General features: G+C 39.1%; 1 protein-coding gene across 1 annotated transcript; it reads right to left on the minus strand.

The window, feature by feature from the left end:
• Positions 1 to 113: 113 nt before the first annotated feature.
• Positions 114 to 17,589, minus strand: LOC127451752 (COP9 signalosome complex subunit 1). The gene is made up of 14 exons (XM_051716674.1): positions 17,494 to 17,589; positions 14,198 to 14,290; positions 13,212 to 13,393; positions 12,944 to 13,108; positions 12,630 to 12,765; positions 12,324 to 12,401; positions 12,173 to 12,233; positions 11,883 to 11,968; positions 11,657 to 11,751; positions 11,434 to 11,539; positions 11,224 to 11,304; positions 10,726 to 10,863; positions 10,165 to 10,299; positions 114 to 528 (listed from the first exon to the last, which is right to left on the minus strand). Exons 1-14 carry the CDS (start codon positions 17,524 to 17,526, stop codon positions 454 to 456), a joined length of 1,464 nt encoding a protein of 487 aa, XP_051572634.1. The 5' UTR covers positions 17,527 to 17,589; the 3' UTR covers positions 114 to 453.
• Between the last annotated feature and the right edge of the window lie 921 nt (positions 17,590 to 18,510).

Consider the following 18,510-nt stretch of genomic DNA (forward strand, 5'->3'; position numbering starts at 1 on the left):
CAATACATGAGAGAGAGAAATGTGGCAGAGTAAGTAAATGAGTCTTAATTTTATGTCAGTCAATGCAAGACCAGCACCTGGATGGAGTAAGAACCTTTCCATTTTGAAGCATCTTTTTGAATGTATGTTTATTTTAAAAGCATGTTTTGTGATGAGGTTTCTCAATGTGTAATCAAGATTTGTCACAAGATACAGAGGAAAGTGCATCCTTTACAAAGAACAACAGGCCAGTACAGCTTAAGTGCCGCATTTCTCTTTTTCTCTTTTCATTTCTGAGCAACAGGGTGTGCTTGTCTTTAATACAGACAATAGATATCTTCTTCCCAACTTAAATAAAGTCTTTAGATTGTGATTTTTCTCTCTTCAGCAGGGAAACAATTGATTTTTAAGCAGGGACCTTAGTTGCGGCAGTGGCCCCATGTACTTTCCTAGTAGAGGCATGTGGTTGAGTCTTCACATGTTGGTGCTCATTCGTGTTTGGCTGTTGGCAGGTGTGAGCTCCCCTTGACTGCCTTCTCTTGGAGGGGACTGTGAAAGGAATGAGAGGAATCAGTGAGAAGCATCATGTACAGTGAGAAAAACAGACTGACTGGAAGATGCATGATAGTGTTTATGAAAGATGACAGGATGATCAAGGGGATGAAGACTGTGGGGACAATGGAAACATTTCATGTTTCTTTGAGTGATTCTTTTTAGTTCCTTTTCAAGAACAAAACATCAAGACACCTCAGAGAGCTTAAGTTTCTTTAATTTCAGAGGCTTTATTTTCTACAGAACGAAAACTGGTTTTTTTTTATCTGCTTATTCTATTTATATTGACGTATCAAAACAGGCATATTTTACTATGACTTTTAAGTGGAATCGTTAGATAGAATTTGATAATGAGGGGCCTTAAATCAAAGATTTGCACCCCTACGTTGTTCTTGAAAAATTTAGATGCATAAAGAATAATTTTGGAATCGGACAGAGACTGAATCAAAATCTAGTACCTAAAGATTCTCTCCCTATCCTGTACACTAGTTTTTACATGTACAGTGGCAAGAAAATGTATGTGAACCCTTTGGAATTACCTGCATTTGTCTAAATTTGTATTAATCTGGTTTGATCATCTAAATTACAATAATGAACAACCACAGTCTTTTAACTAATGACACAAAAATTATTGTATTTTTCTTGTACTTATTGAAAACATCATTCAAACATTCACAGTGTAGTTTGGAAAAAGTATGTGAACCCCTAGGCTAATGATGTCAACAAAAGCTAATTAGAGTCAGGAGTTGGCAAGCCTGGCATCCAATTAATGACATGAGATTGTAGGTGTGTGTTAGAGCTACTTTGACATATAAAAAGCACTCAAACATTATGAGTTTGCTATTCACGAGTAGCATCTGCTGATGATGACCATGCCTTGCAAAAAAGAGATCTCAGAAGACCTGCGATCAAGAATTGTTGCTTTGCATAAATCTGGAAAGGGTTACAAAGTTATCTCGAAGAGCTTAGATATTTATCTGTCCACAGTTAGACAAATTGTCTATAAATGGAGACAATTTAGGATTGTGGCTACTATCCCTAGAAGAGGCCTTCCAGCCAAGATGACTCAAAGGGCACACCGCAAAATAGTTAATGAGGAAAAAAAAAGAAACCTACAGTGACAGCTATAGACTTGAAGGAATCATTGGAACCGGTTAATTTCTCTGTTCATGAGTCTGCTATATGGAAAACAATAATCAAGCATGGTGTCCATGGCAGGACACCATGAAGTAAGCTGTTGCTTTCCAACAAAAACACTGCTGCATGCCTGTAGTTTGCCAAAGACCACCTTGACACTCCACAACACTACTGGGAAAATGTTTTGTGGACTGATGAAACTAGGGTTGAATTGTTTGGGAACAACATGCAGTATTACGTATGGCATAAAATGGGCACCACACACCAACATGAAAACATTCCAATGGTGAAGGCAGCATTATGAATTGGGCCTGCTTTGCATCTTCGGGGCCTGGACCACTTGCGATCATCGAGAGAAAAATAAATTCCCAAGTTTATCAAGATACCCTACAGCAGGGGTACTCAATAGGCGGACTCTGGTCCGGATCCGGACCAAAGGTCGATTACATCCGGACCGAGCTCTGAATCTATGTGCTAGTTATCTGACACCTGGCTAAGTGATTGTGTAAGCATATGTGTATAGGCATGCAAAGATGGAATAATTTATTTTCTTTTGTTAAAAATAAATATTTATCTCTAGAGCGGGAGTAAACCGCTACAGATACTGGCATCTTTCGCATAAACACTGCAGAAATCAAAAATTAAGCGAAGTGAAACTATCTTCATCTGTCTGTTATATGATTCAGACGGTTCAGCTAAGCCAGGTTTGTGTCAGGACAAGTTAACGTGCTGCTTTAAGACATTTTCCGTCTAAATAGAGCTTTATTAAGCAGCATGTTATGAGCCTTTTATAATAAACAAACAGATTTTTGTTCTAATTTTGTGAAAATCAGATGTCATCATGGCATGATGGCAAGAAAAGCCCATTTATACAGTATATAAATTAAGCAAAGAGCTAATGCTTCACTGTTACGTTGTTAGTAGATTCTCACTTTAAGGAAAATATAGAAATGGTCCATTAGGATGGTCACATGATGCCATGCGAGGAGCGGACGTGAACGATGAGCTCTGCGCACTTTGCTAGTTTTATTACTATAAGTGTCATAAACTGGTGAGATTCGATACACCCTGATTCTTAACTGTTCTAGGAAAACAATACATAAAAAAATTCAAAATCCTCGGGCTCTGGAGACATTAAAAGACACTTACGTGCTCAAGCTGATTACCCTGAGAAACAGGCCAAAAGCCCTGGACTCAATTCGGATGATGAACTGAAAGAAATCCGGCGTGAATTGATGAATGTGTCGGCAATGCTGATGAAGGTCGTTGCAGATTTGGAGGACCTTGCTGTGATACGTCGATCAATCACTTCCATGGAGACGAAATTCTCTGAGTTGGTTACAAGATTATCGGACGTCGAGAAACGGATTGATTATCTGGAGTCATCGGAGAGGGAATTAGCTGCTAATCCGCTAGCGACCAAGATAGATTTGGAACGTGTTTGAGAAAAACTGGAGGATTTGGAGAATTGTAATCGACAAAACAACGTCCGAATTGTTGGAATTCCTGAGCATGAAGGAGGCAGAGATATGGTGAAATTCCTAGATGGGCTCCTCCAGAGTCTGCTTGAAATAGCAGACCATAAGCTGGAAATCGAGCAAGCACACAGAGTCCCGGCTCGGAGATCCACGGAGGGAGACAGGCCCTGATCAATTCTGGCCAAATTTCTGAGATCATCCGATAAAGATCTTGTGTTACATGAGGTGAGGAGTAAAGGAAGGCTTTCTTGGAAGATCCACAACATTTTCTTGCTCCCAGACTTTGCAAATTCGACAAGAGAGAAACGTGATCGATTCAAGGAATGCAAGAATCTCTTACATCAATGGAAGATCGCTTTTGCCCTGATGTTTCCGGCCAAACTGAGAATAGATACTAAGGATGGCTGTAGAGAATTGACATGCCCACAGCAAGCATTATCCTACATAAAGACATTGGAGTAAGCCATTTCATGATTTTCATGTTGCTGCCTAGGGAACCTGTCTCACTGAACACACACTTGACTGTCCGAGGAAACTGGGCACTTTTTTCCGTTTCTTTTTGTGCTGGTTCCGCCTAGTGGCTGGAGTTTGTTTTGTGTAGAATCATTTCTTCGGGACAGCTTGTGGATGAATCTGCTCGTTTTGGATGCTTATGCCTCCTGTTGGCTTTGTGGAATATTTCTTGTAGGACATTGGAGTCAGTTTGACTGCCCGAAGAACTGAACAACACGCAGATATATATATATTATATATATATATATATTTTTTTTTTTTTGTGCTGGTTCCGCTAGCGGCTGGAGCTTGTTTTGTGGAGGCACACACCTTCGAGTCAGTTAAGTGGATGAATATACATGTTTGTTTATTTCGCTTATTGCCTGGAGTCTGTTTTATAGATTATCTTCTGTTGTGTAATTCTGTTTTACAAATGTTTGTATAGAAGCACCGGACTTGAGCAATCCGATGGCAAAGTTGTCGCGGGGACTCTCGTAGGCGTACATGGACTTTTTGAGTTTAAAAGGATGGACGCCAGTTGACGCTGTCGTGCGCGGGGTTAATGCGCACGTTTTTCTTTTTTCTGTTTGTTTTGTTCTGGTGAAAGTTTGGGGGTTGATTGCTGTTCCAATGTGGAATGTGGTCTTTATAATTTTATTTTTGACACAAAATGTCAAATGTTAATACGAATGGATTGTCTCTCTCTACGTGGAATGTGAATGGGCTGGGGCACCCCATAAAAAGATGGAAGGTTATTTCTTTTCTTAAACATAAGAAATAGGATAGTGTTTCTTCAAGAAACACATCTTTCCCCACAGGAAGCTGAAAAATTTGGGACGATATGGGGTGGACATGTTTTCTTTAGTGCTGGCTCAAGTAAGAGCAAGGGAGTCATTACATTTATAAGTAAACATCTACAATTCAAATGTCTCAAACAGAAAAGATAAATTAGGAAGAGTCATTATTGTTTTAACAGAAATTCAGGGGCAAAGGCTGATTTTGGCTAATATTTACGCACCTAACGCTGATGATCAGGGCTTTTTTTATAGATCTTGAAGGGATGTTGCAAGTCGCTGGCACCCCTCATGATATAATACTGGGAGGAGACTTTAATCATTTGATGGACTCAGTCCTTGATCACAGTGAAGCAAAATTGTATCCTCTGTGGGCGTGACTTGGGAGGCACTTAAGGTGGTTCTTAGGGGCTGGATCATACAGTATGCCTCATTCGAGAACTCGTGGAGTTGGAAGGGAATATTAAAAGTGCAGAGCTGAAGCGCCGAATGTCATCTGATGGCCTCAGAGAATTGAACTGAGGTGGAGTTTTGGCTATTCAGGGCAAGACAGTCATACTTTGAGTCGGGGGACAAAGTAAGGAAGCTTTTGGCTAGATACATAAAGCAGAGAGTCTTTTTCTACCATTCCCTCAGTGAAATCTGCTGGTGGTGAAATATTTACCTCGGCCATTGATATTAATAATGCTTTTAAAGAATTCTATCTTGATCTCTATAGTTCCACGTCTTTGTCTACTGATGAAGATATAAGAAACTTTGTGGAACCATTAGAACTCCCTAAACTGGCGACTGAGCAAAAAAATTCTCTTGATTCTGAGACAAACTTGGAGGAGATTGGCGAGGTAATTAAAGCCTTGCTTAAAGGCAAGTCTCCGGGGCCAGATGGCTTTGCTGAATTTTTTAGATCTTATGCTACAGAGCTGGCTCCACTTTTGTTAGAAGTTGTTGGGCCTCATGTATTCAGATAGAAGACAAAGGCAGGCCTTACACAGTCATAAAACCTAACTCAGGCCCCCACAGATTTTATTATACTGATAAAAATCGCACCAAAATCAAACAAAGGGAGTCCAAAACAGACTACAAATCCCATGAAGCCTTGCTCACTAAAGGATCGAACTCTCAACTCCTATTGGATGAGGCACACAACAGAACGTCTCTCAACCATGACATCATCAGGAGTAGAAATACCTCTGAAATGCTTCCGGGATTTGCTTCCAGCAACTTCGCTCACCGTGGGTAGACGCAGCTCATCGCTGCTCTCAGGTGCAGTCTCATGGCACAAGAAAGTAACGTCCGACTTGAAACTGTGGTCATACAATCTCGCTGGACGAGTTGAGATTACTCTGTGTTCAACTGAACACTAACGGATCCGAAGGAGACCGCCGAGCAATCCTTATCTTCATCCGTTTGCCTGCAGAAGTGAAGAGATTAAAGATTTCTCTTCCATCTTCAATCAAGTCGACGTTTCTGATTTCTCCGCCAGCCCACCGACAGAGCAAGGAAACGGCCTCCCGTCATCACCCAAGCCTCAAGGAACCGAGTCTGAGTTAAAGGACGGATGAACACACATTCCACCTGCATCCTCATGCGATTCAAGTAAGAGGTTTACGTCTGGGCAGAGATAGAATATTATACTGTGTTATTCTTGTGTTTCAAAGTTTTTGCTTGTACAGTTTACGGACCGCCATGTCCGCTCATCATTCCAGGGGTGATGGCAGGAGGTAGGGCACATAAGCTTCTGCTTTACGCAGAGGATATTTTTTTTATTCGTCTCTGACCCCACTAGATCTTTGCCTTGCCTCCACAGAATTATTAATTCCTTTTCTAAATTCTCAGGATACAAAGTCAATTGGTCTAAATCTGAAGCTTTGGCTCTGACAGCGTACTGCCCAGTAACGGCTTTCCAGCCGTGCGCCTTCCAGTGGCCCAAACAGGGCATTAAGTATTTAGGTATTTTATTCCCAGCAAATTTGTCTGATTTAGTTAGAGTTAGTTTTGATCCTGTAATAAAAGGTTTTGAGCGATGTGGGCAGGTGGGCTCCATTACATTTATTGATGATTGGGAAGGTTAATGTTATTAAAATGAACTGTATTCCAAAATTCAACTACCTGCTAGTCTCTCCATATAGATGTCCCCCTCTCTTATTTCAAGCAATTTGAGAGCATAGCAAAGTCTTTCATTTGGAATGGTAAGCATCCCAGATTACATTTCAGTAAACTGCAAAGGCCGATTGACAAAGGTGGGCTTGGCCTACCCAATATATTGTTTTGTTATTATGCATTTGGTCTTAGACAACTGGCTCATTGGTTACTTCCACCTGAGAGAGCCCCTCCCTGGTTTTGTATTGAACAGGAAGTTCTTGCCCCTATTTCGCCATTGCAAAGCCTATCAAACTAATCGGCGTTAAGTTACACCCCGTTATCTCGCATTTGCACTCAGTATGGACAAAAGTGTCCAGAATGTTTAATTCAGACATTTATTTAAATATTGCCTCAAGTATATGGCTGAACCTTAAATTATGTATTGATAAGTCTTTCTGCTGGTCAGAGTGAATTGTGAGGGGGGTTACAACACTCGGTGACCTATATGAGAGCGGAGTGTTGAGATCTTTTGAAGATTTGGTTCAACATTTTGGGATTCCTAGATCTGTTTTTTTAGGTATTTACAGCTGCGCCACCTGCTCTGTACTATTTTTGGGAGTAGCATACAGCCCCCTAAAGCGGCAGATACTCTGGAAGTGGTGATTACTGCTTTTGGAAAAGGTCATGAGGCATCAGTGTATTACTCCCTGCTAATTCAGAGTCTGGGGGACAGAGCTTTAACTTGGTATTGGAGGAAGGCGTGTGGGCTAGGATTTTAAAAAAAATCAAGTCTGCATCTAGAGATGCAAGGGTGCACTTTATGCAATTCAAGATTATACATTGATTCTATTGGACCCCCTCTAGATTGTATAGGCTCGGTCTTAAAGACACACCCACCTGCTGGCGATGCCAATCGGAGGAAGGAGACACGGCCCATGTTTTTTGGTGGTGTGTTGAGATCCAGGGGTTTTGGATGAAGGTTCAGAGTGTTGTGTGTGATGTGTTGGGCACTCGGATTTCGTTTTTGCCCCAGACTCTGTGTTTTGGGCAATGGGGAGGTCATCGATGTGGGGAATAAAAACAAAGATAAATCCTGACCAGTGTGATGGTTGCCAGACAGATTGTTTTGAGGGGATTGAAGTCGGCTGGAGCACCCCCATTTCAGGAGTGGAGCACGGAGATAAGAAGGGTGGCGGCATATGAAGAAATGGTATTTAGTAGACTGGGTAATTTGGATTTGTTTGTTGGGAAAAGGGGCAAGTGGTTGGCGTACTTGGAGGGTTCTCGGGGAGAGGTAGCAGAGAGAGAGGTTTAGATGTACACTTCCGGTCAAAATATTTAATTTATTTATTTTAAAATATTAATTTATTTCATTATAAAACTAAAACTGAATTAAAAAAAAAAAAAAAAAAAAAAAATATAACAAACAAAAACGTTTTTTGAAACTGATGTCTTGGACCAAACAATAAAGAAAAGCAGCCAATAAGTGCCCAACATAGGACTCCTTCAATACTGTTTAAAAAGCATCCCAGGGTGATACCTCAAGAAGCTGGTTGAGAAAATGTCAAGAGTACATGTCTGCAAATTCTAGGCAAAGGGTGACTACTTTGAAGATGCTAAAATATAACACAGTTTTGATTTATTTTGGATTTTGTTTAGTCACAACATAATTCCAATAGTTCCATTTATGTTATTCCATAGTTTTGATGACTTTACTATTATTCTAAAATGTGAAAAATGTGAATATTGTGAATATGCTCATGTGTTTGTTGGGGGTCGGGTGGGGTTAGGGATTAAATGTTAAATGTTGATTCCATGTATATATGTTTTGTTTTTCATGTCTTCTGTGGGAATCAATAAAAATGTTAATCACAAAAAAAATGGTCCATTAGACTTTCACATTTTTATAAAATTTTCCTTCAGGGGACACCCCTGAACCCCCATATGGTATTTTTTATGTCAAAAGGCCTCCTATGTCCCATACATAGGTATAGATTCTGAATGTAAAAATAGTTCAACACAAAACTGGACTGCTGTCATTCAGCTTCAAAACTAACTGTTGATCTTATCTTTTAATATTCATATCCAAGTGCCCTCAACTGATGAAGTCTTGATGAAATGTTTTAATCTTTTGGTAGAAAAGATCTCTCAGACCCAACTACTTTAACTGTCTCTGGGCCCCCACTGTCCTCATCCCTGCACAGTTTTGAAGAGACTATTTAGACTGTTTCTCTTTTTTCCTTCCTTTTTTTTTTTTTTACAAAGTACTATTGCTGGCAACATGGCAAGTTGTAAAAACTATTCAAAAAAAAAAAAAAAAAAAAAAAAAGACAATTTCCTAGCCATATGCAGTAACTACCGACACCATGTAAGCAACATATTATTATCCAGACCATTGCTGGGAAGGAAATTTAGAGACCGAACCTCTTGGAACTTTGAGTACCCCTGTCCTACAGGATAATGTCAGGGTTGCTGTGCACCAGCTGAAACTCAGAAGTTGGGTGATGCAGCAGGACAATGACCCTAAACACTGAAGTAAATCCACTACAGAATGGCTTCAAAAAAAGAAAATCCACCTACTGGAGTGGCCCACTCAGAGCCAAGACCTTAACCCAATAGAGATGCTGTGGAATGACCTCAAGAGAGCCGTTGACACCAAACATCCTAAGAAAATGGCTGAGCAGAAGCAGTTCTGTAAAGAATGGTCCAAAATTCCAGCTACCGGAAACACTTGGTTGAGGTTACTGCTGCTGAATGAGGATCGACTAGTTATTAAATCCAACAGTTCACTTACTGTGAATGTTTAATGGAATGTGTTCAATAAAGACATGAAAGATAATAATTGTTTAAGTTGTTAGCTTATGCACATTGTGTTTGTCTATACTTGTGACTTTTATGAAGATGAGATCACATTTCATGACCAATTGATGCTGAAAACCAGCTAACTCCAAAGGGTTCACATACTTTTTTGCCACTGTACCTTGCCACATTTGAAACATACTTTAATCTGGTTGAATACTTGCTAGATCAGGCAGTAATGGTCTAATGGACCATCTAAATGTTCATGTAGTACATCTGCAAACTCTAATTTCAGGCTGATCTGCTTTTAAAGTGTTATCTGTCAGCAAAATTCAAATGCAGATCACTTACAAAAGCAGTAATGCAGTTGAGGGTACATTATATCAGTCCCTTTTCAGTTCCAATTGAATGTACATACTGATCAAATTTATGAATGCATTGTAAGTCAATATTAAGTGCTTGCCAAATGTACCAAATGCAAGATGTAAACATAAATAAGTATTCTGTGAAGGGAACGGATTCACAGAGGTGAGAGCAAATCACACATGTGCAAGTCTAGAGTCTTTACAGTTTAGAGGGAACACTGGTCACAAGTCCTTAAATTTGCGACCTGAGCCGAGTACCCCACCTCTGTAGATTCAACCATCATCTCACAGCATCACATTAATATATCACCCCAAGAAGCATCCTCAAATGTATTACTGCGTTAATAAGTGCATGCTTTAAATTTTACTTTGAAACAAAGAGCTCTGAGAGATTCATGCTGAAGGGACAGGGAAGGAGATGGTCAGGGGATGGTGAGATGAAGAACAGAGCAGAGCAAGGACACGTTACCCTGGGGACCCTGTTACCTTGACGTGTATCTGATTACGAAGCACAGCTGCCCGCAGGATCATTGCTTTTGCTCGTCTCTGAAACTCTTTGCCCATCTGTAGAGACTTTTCAAAAGTTGTGCTTCTCTGATCCACATCCCTGGCATACAAGATCTACAAACAGAGGATGAACATACAGTACTCAATTCACAGGTGCAGCTCATCCCCAAAACAACAGACAAGGATGAATAAAAAAGAAACAATAACCAGATTATGAGTAATTGCACATTTATATGCAGAGTTCGCACACCTTTTTTACCAAGGAATTTCCACGATTTTCCAATTGTTCAGATTACTGGATTAGGATTTTTTTTTTTAATCACTTTATAGAGGTTGTACTTATGAAGAGCAATTTCTAGCCTATCAAATATGTTAGAGCAGACACTAACTAGAACAATTTAAAGTCACTATAAAATTTCCATGACTTTGATGATTTAAGATTTTACTAATTTTCATAATTTTTCCAGGCCTGGAAATCCCTAATTTAAATGATCAGGGTGATAAACGTGGGATGAATGGGATGTCAGAGTGCAGCCCTGCCTTGCTGTGGGAGTCGATACGGGCATTGATCAGGCCCTCCAGGATCAGCTGGGTCAATTCATCCTCCAGAGCTGCCACTGTGGTATTAAAGGCCACGGCCATTTTGTTCATATCTGCTGACACATAGGGGCTAAAGTACTGCAAGGGGGAAATAAAATATTGAATGAATTGGTCATATTATCTATCATACTAAGCTTATATTTTTTAGTAAATAGGGGTGACCACCGATTATTTTACTTCAACTTTATCACATTCTCTATTTAATCTCAAAATAACCATGCCAAGATTATAAAAACATTTTAATTTGGCTATGGACTGTCCATTTAACAGATTTTAACTGACATAATTTTATCTCAAAAGCAAACGCCACATAAAATCTACAACAAAAAAAACATACTAATTTAAACTAACCAAATCAATTAAATGGTCTTAAAATTTGAGTTCACGTTCAGCATCTAAATAAAATTCAGAACCAAAAGCACATATCCCTTTATGTACCTGTATGAGGGCTCTGTTCCTGATTTGTGTATACAGTGTTCTTACGTGAGAGGCCAGGTACATGTCTAGAAGGAGATTATCCTATAATGCAGAAGAAAAAAATACTTAAGGATCATAATGAAACTAAAAACACATTAGAAAGAATTCAGTGTCTGAAACAAGTCAAAGTACAAGTCAAAACCTAGCAAATAAACTTTTTAATAAAATTACCTTAATTTCATCCAGCATTTTCAGACAAGATGCATACTTTGACTCATAAAACTTGAAGATAATATCACGTACTTGGGGTTCCAACTCTAAAAATAATTTAAAGGAGCTAGAAAAAAGTGGAGACAATTCAGTGAGGTTTTATCCACATGTAAACATAGCCAGAAGCCATTCACCTTTTATATGCTTGTTGTGATTCCTGTACATCAAGCACAAGAAAGGTTACCTGCTTGAGATGACGTTTCGCTGCAGTTCCTGTCTGTCAAATGTAGCCAGGGCACACATTCCACCGTACACTGCTACATTACTGGGGGAAAGAAGCTAAAAAATAAATAATAAAAAAGCATCTAATTACATAACATGCAGTAACACACTACATCTTTCACCACAACTTGCTATATTAATAGAAATATCTCGACTGGCACTGGAACAGGATCAATAATGACACCAACCTCAGGGAAGTCGCAGTGGTCAAAAGAGGCCTGCAGGAAGCACTTAGCAGCCGGTTTATACTTTCTTGAGGCAAGTTCTGCCAGTCCTAACATGATCAAGACAACTGATAAAAGCCATTGTACAAATCATCGGAATTGCCCACTGGCCAATTAACAATGTGATTAATCACAAAAATCACAGCTTGCTATTAACTAAATCAAAATATTAAGTTAATTACAGATTTTAAGTATAATACTAAATAATCATTCATAATTTGTGTAATTTTAAGAGAGAGAACAAAAACACTTGCCTGCAGCACATTTTAGTTTAGTTAGAACAGCTTGGTTTTGACTATCTCTCTCTCCTCGTTGCTAGAATGCAAAGATAAATAAAAGTTAAAACAGAGTTATTCTCTTTGAAATCTTATGAATAAGTAAACCAGAATGATAAGTTGCACCTACCTCTGCTATCTCTGGTGTGGATTCAGCCTTGCTGACATAGCTAAGTACATGTGACCAGTTTTGGAGGTAAACGCTAACCTATAAAATATGAAAGATATTTGGATGAGTTGTGAAAGCATGCATAAATACACATAATCCACACCACAAAAGATATAGTGCCGCAAAACTTTTGCCATATACTGTCTAAATAATACTTTTTACATTTTAAGCCTGAAACTAAGCATTAGGAAAACCAAAATCAGAATATCCTGTCAAAAAATGATCATCATTAAAATGGCCTGATGATAAAGGGCAATAAGTCCATACCTTGATTACATTAAGACACATGTTGATGACATGCTTGGCGCTAGTGCAGTAGTCTCTGGCTCGGGAGTAGCATTTCAGGGCATTGCTGAGGTCACCACAGTCAAGATAATGATCTCCAAGGTCATCGTGACCCCTCCTGAACAAAAATAAGGAATAAGAGTATTCTGGATTAACAAGAATCTAGCATGTTAAAAATGTATTCTTTATGTCGCACTTCCTGTGCTAAATAAAAGCAACAGGCATCCAAATATAAAAGGCACTGCATCATCACCAATACAAACAAAAAAAATCAGACACAGCCAGTGTGGCCATACCTTATGCTTTCTTTGATGGAGTTTCCCTTGTAGTTCTTAAGATCAGTATCCAGCTTCTCCAGTTTGAGCAGGGCTTTTTTTCTGGTGGATTCTGCCCAGGCTGTGTCGAGAGGAGGGGGTTCTACTGCCCCCTCCGGTACCGCATCTGGGATGCCTTGCACTTCCCTATAAGCACAAAAATATTTCATGAGTACAAAGGGAATCATGCATGTTATCTTTCCATGAGGAAACTAAATCAAAATATGTTGGAATGCTGTGTTATATTTGCCTTGTGGCTTCAGTGAGTTTGCGATGGATTTCTTCATAGACATCAACATTAAAGGTTCTTTGGACAAAGGACAGGGCCATCTTCAGTGCTTCCACTCGTAGCTGGGGGCAGTGGTCTGCTATAAACTGCAGCCTTTCAATCCGCATCAGCCCACTGTAGCTGGAGGCATACTGCTCTAGATCCTAAAAAAAATAAAAAATAAAAAAAATAAAATAAAATATCTCAGAACGCATCCAATCCCCAAACAATTCCTTTCTAATGATCCAGGAGGAACCTACATTCCAATTTTGTTCAAAATGGCTTAAAGGTGCTATATGTAAGATTGACAACAAGCGTTTGAAATGTGTACTGCAGTCCAAATTCAAAATATTGGAGAGTTGTCTGCCCTGCCCCAGACTCGAAGCTCATGCGGGTTGCCAGAATGTTGACAAGCAAATTAGCCAACTCAGCATCCATTTTAAAGGATTTCTGGGCTTTAAGCTGTCTCCATCTTCCAAAGGCATCTCCAATATTTATCCTTGTTTTACTACGCCTCTGGTCATGGTGGTTTTTAGACAGATGGCGAGGCTTTTAGGTCGGGGGGAATCTGTTATCTCTGATCTAGTTCGTTTGCTGGCTTCCATGGCTGCAGCACACAGCGTTGTTTGCCTGCAAACTTGTTGAAATCTGGCAACCTGGCGGTGTCGAAATACTATTGGTGAGTGGGCATGATCACACAGGCCCAGAATGGAAACATCAAAGTAGAATATACTGGCTGTAGAATTATTATCAGAGAAGCCAGTGTTTCAACTTAGCATGTTTCCTAATTCTCTAATGACATATTATGGTAATTTTATGATTTAGTACAGTAAAAATATTACATATAGCACCTTAAATATTATTTAATAACTTTAAATAGCTGAAAACTTTAGGAAGCAAGTACACAATTTTGCTGACCGTTAAACAAAAGACATACTAAAACCATGTCAAGTATACGCGTGGCATACCAGAGTCGGGTTTTCCACAACATAGTTGGTGTCAGGTGCATTCTGCTGGTCTTCCTGAGGGTCAGCATCTATCTGCATGGGTTCTACAGACCCCTGTTAATACATAAATATAACGTTTCACACTCTGTATGGTTGTTGCACATTCAACATAATTCTCTACAGATTACCAAAACACTCTGGGCCAATAAAAAGTTCTATAAATATTATATAAAGATTCATCTTAGAGATGCACTGATATTTTGGCCAGCAGAAGTTTTTGGCCAAAAGTGAAGAAAATACTGAAAATCAAGGCTGACATTTTTTACAGAAACTGTTACTTTAAAATCTGATAACAGAAACACTCACATGGAGAAAAAGCATTGTTTATGTTGTACATTAAAGTCACACATCCCCAGAAGTGAAGTGATCACTCTCTTGGTTATTAGCACATTAATGAAGAGCATTTTTCAGTGCTCAGATAATGTGTGTTGTTGTGTATCATAGCCATTAATGTCAAGATCTGATTTGACATTAAAGAAACACAAAAGCACCATTAAAGTAGGCCATATGACTCGTGCATTATATTCAAAGTCTCTTGAAGCCATACAATATTTTTTAATCACAAAGGATGCGTTTAAGAAGTAAATATGTCATCTGAATGAGCAGCACGCTTCAATGAATGAATGCTGCTCTGTTGTTTGACACACGCACGCACACACACGACTCGTGAAGCGCTACTATTTTTAGCACAGCTCAAAGTTCTTCCTGGAATGTTCTGCCAAAATAAAACCAGAGGGTTTTAAAGTTGAGAAATTACAACTGAAATTGTATTATTATTATTATTATTATTATTAAATTACAATAATATTTCAATTGACTGAGTAATGTGATATCCTATCACAACTAAAATAAACACAAAAGATCCACTAAAGAACCCATTTCACATTCCAGGTCCACATACAATATGGGGGGGGAGGGGAATGTGCCAACAGAACTGGCTTCATGTTCACTGGAATTAGCCTACTGTTCATTTTGCTGCTGCATTATCCAGTAGGGAAGTTAACCCTTTAAGCTTGAATGTGCCCGCTGGCCCAAACTGTCAAAATAATCATAACAACAGTCTTGACCAACACAAAATAGGTATCGTTTGAAAGCTTAGCTCTATTTTCCAGTGCATATAGGCATAATGACCAAAACTGAACAAGTGCTTTGTAATTTGCAGATAAATCAGAAGTGTTTTGTTTTGATCATTTATTTAAAAAAAAATTGTACTGTACAAATTATAGCAGTCAGTAAAAACATCAAACTCGTCAAATAGCCATGTGTCATATGTCATTGGAAAGCTCTTAAAGAGTAGAATACAACCAGCCTATTTGACTCACAAACAAAAATATAGCGAGTAATAGCTAAGTATATGTCTTTGACATTTATGTTTCATGTGAACAGGGGTTTCTTATATGCTACGTTTTTGCTTATAACTTGGCGAAAAATATGGGTTTTCTTAATAGGCTAAACATTTTTTTATATAATTCTTCTCTCTCTGCTCTATTTTCTAATGAAATGTGGTTACAGAAAAAGTGGTTTCAGTGTACCCCGAAAAATAACATTTAGAATTTGTTCAATTATTGCAAACAAAGTCTAAATTAAAATCATCATTTTCAGCCTAGGTGTCCAGAATTGTTTGGTTTCGGACAAGAATTTTCATTTCGGTGCATCACTAATTAACCTAATGTGAAGAACATAGCAGCATCTTTCTTTACACGGCATACTTTTTTTCCTTAAGCAACAAATTGTGAAAAGAAAAACATATCTGTGCTTGTTATATTATCTGTAATGGGAGAGGCCAAGTTAACACCGAAGCACCGAGTCTCAGCTCCAATGTTTTCAGATGGTTTTCATGCTCTAGCTGCCCACAATGTGTGGTGGTTACCTCCACAGACAAATTGATGAAAAGCTGTACACACTGTATTCTGCAGTATATTCCATGAATGGGTCAGACCCACTTCTTTGAGGGTAGAAGTTCAACTCTACCAATGAGGATGAGGCTGATCTGGCTGGAAAATTCATGTTATCCCTGAATCTACCCTGAACCTGCCCTGCAGCATCCCTGGACCCTGACTGAGAACGCTCCTGCAAGAGGGCCAAAACATTACACAGCTCCAAATAAAAATGGTCAATATTGTTGAAATGAGCACATCAATTAAAAATCATCTGAAATGCAAGGATGTAGCCACATATTCAGTATTAGTGGGGACCAAATGTAATAATGTATAAATCAACAATTGAAAAACCCCATATCAGTTGACCACTATTATGAATATTGGGGGGGGGGACATGTCCTCCTCAATGTCTATGGAGATTACGGCCCTGAGGAAGAAGGTTCAAAATAGTTTAATCAAGGGAACACATTTGTAACCACTGGCTCCATGCTCCTTGTTGACAGTCCCACATTTGTTACCACTTAACTTCGCCCAACATACCCAAGACTTCACATTGCATAATGATGTTTCTTATTATTTACTCACTACATTATAATGCATAGATTTATAAATGGCAGTCCAGTGTGACTGAAAGCCTGCAGTTTTCTAAAAATGGCAGGTCTCTCAATAAATGATGAGCTGCTGGACAGTGATTACTCCTTTTGGTCATGTGGGCTGGATCAGGCTTGAATTAAAACACTGGCTCAAAGCTCCAAATCCCCCTTTAAAAGCAGGTGATGGAGAAATAAGCAACTCACTGTAGCCCGTGTCTGTCTCAAACCCTGCTGTGCTGCCAACCTAGCAAGCAATATGAGCATCATATGCACGTCTGGAACGTACGAGAGAATGTCCTATAATGCCTAAAATAATAGGCATTTCATTAGACTTTGAAAGACAGACTGAATTTCATGAAAACAGGCTAACTAACACTAAACAGGCAGTTTGCAAACGAGATTTTGCTTTCTAATCACACTTAGCCGGTTAAAGTTTCTACCCAAGTGTTTTGCGGACAGCCTCAAGAAAACCAGTTGGGCCAAATTGGGTGTAAACCAAAACAGCGCTGTTGGATGTATTCACTGTCGTAACGGCATTTGTCTCGCTCCTCAGGCCGATAAACGCGCGCTGCCGCTAAACTTCAAAATAATAATAATAATAAGTGCTTGTCGCGTCCTGAGGGCCTCTGACTTACAGCTCATGCTAGACCAGCTAACAGGTCAAAACGGCTCCGATAGCTATGAAATTAACACCGTCAACAGAGGTACTTCAACTCGATATTCTTCTATGACCAACTCTCATGTTGTGCGAGCTTTGGAAAAGCATTTAAAGGCGTGAAATTACCTGAAAGTTAAAGACCTGCACGGGTAGTGGCATCTCCTCCTCCTCTGCAGAAACAGAGCACTCAAACACATCCGGGGCATGAGAGTGCGTGTGGTCAACGTGTTGCAGCGTGGAGACGTCACTACCTTGACACTTCGCGAAGCGCTGCATTCACATTTGGGTGATATATTTTATAGGTTCAAGCAGGGGCGTAGATTCCAGAGGGGATAATCAAAAAAAGCAAGTACAACCCCCCCCCCCCCCCCAATATTTATACAATGATCAATGGAAATATGTCAATTCTTCACACTGTAAACACGCACCCCCCCCCCAAAGGGATAGTTCACCTAAAAATGAAATTTACTCATCGTCATGCCATCCCAGTTGTGTATGACTTTCTTTCTTCTGCTGTACACAAACGAAGATTTTTAGAAGAACTGAATATTTCAGTTCTGTATGTCCTCACAATACAAGCGAATGGGTACCAACATTTTAAAGCTCCAAAAAGCACATAAAGGCAGCATAGAAGTCCATAATCCATAAATAATCCGGTGGTTTAATCCATGTATTCTGAAGCGATATGATAGGTGTGGGAGTGAAAAAGATTAATATTTAGGTCCTTCCTGCCCAGTAGGTGGCAATATACACGAAGAATGTGAATTGCCAAAAACAAAAGTGAAGATTTATTGTAAAAAAAAAAATTTAAAAATTAAAAAAAAAAAAAATATATATATATATATATATATATATATATATATATATATATAAAAAAGGACTTAAATAATTATCTGTTTTTGACCCACACTAATCATATCGCATCTGAAGATTTAACCACTGTAGTTGTATGGATAACTTTATGCTACTTTTATGTGCTTTTTGGACCTTCAAAGTTTTGGTACCCATTCACTGGCAATGTGAAGACCTTCAGAGCTGAAATATTCTTCTAAAAATCTTCATTTGTGTTCTGTAGAAGAAAGAAAGTCATACACATCTGGGCTGGCATGAGGGTGAGTAAATGAGTGAATTTTCTCTTACTGA

Source organism: Myxocyprinus asiaticus, chromosome 14 (assembly GCF_019703515.2).
Source record: "Myxocyprinus asiaticus isolate MX2 ecotype Aquarium Trade chromosome 14, UBuf_Myxa_2, whole genome shotgun sequence".
In the NCBI taxonomy this organism is placed as follows: domain Eukaryota; kingdom Metazoa; phylum Chordata; class Actinopteri; order Cypriniformes; family Catostomidae; genus Myxocyprinus; species Myxocyprinus asiaticus.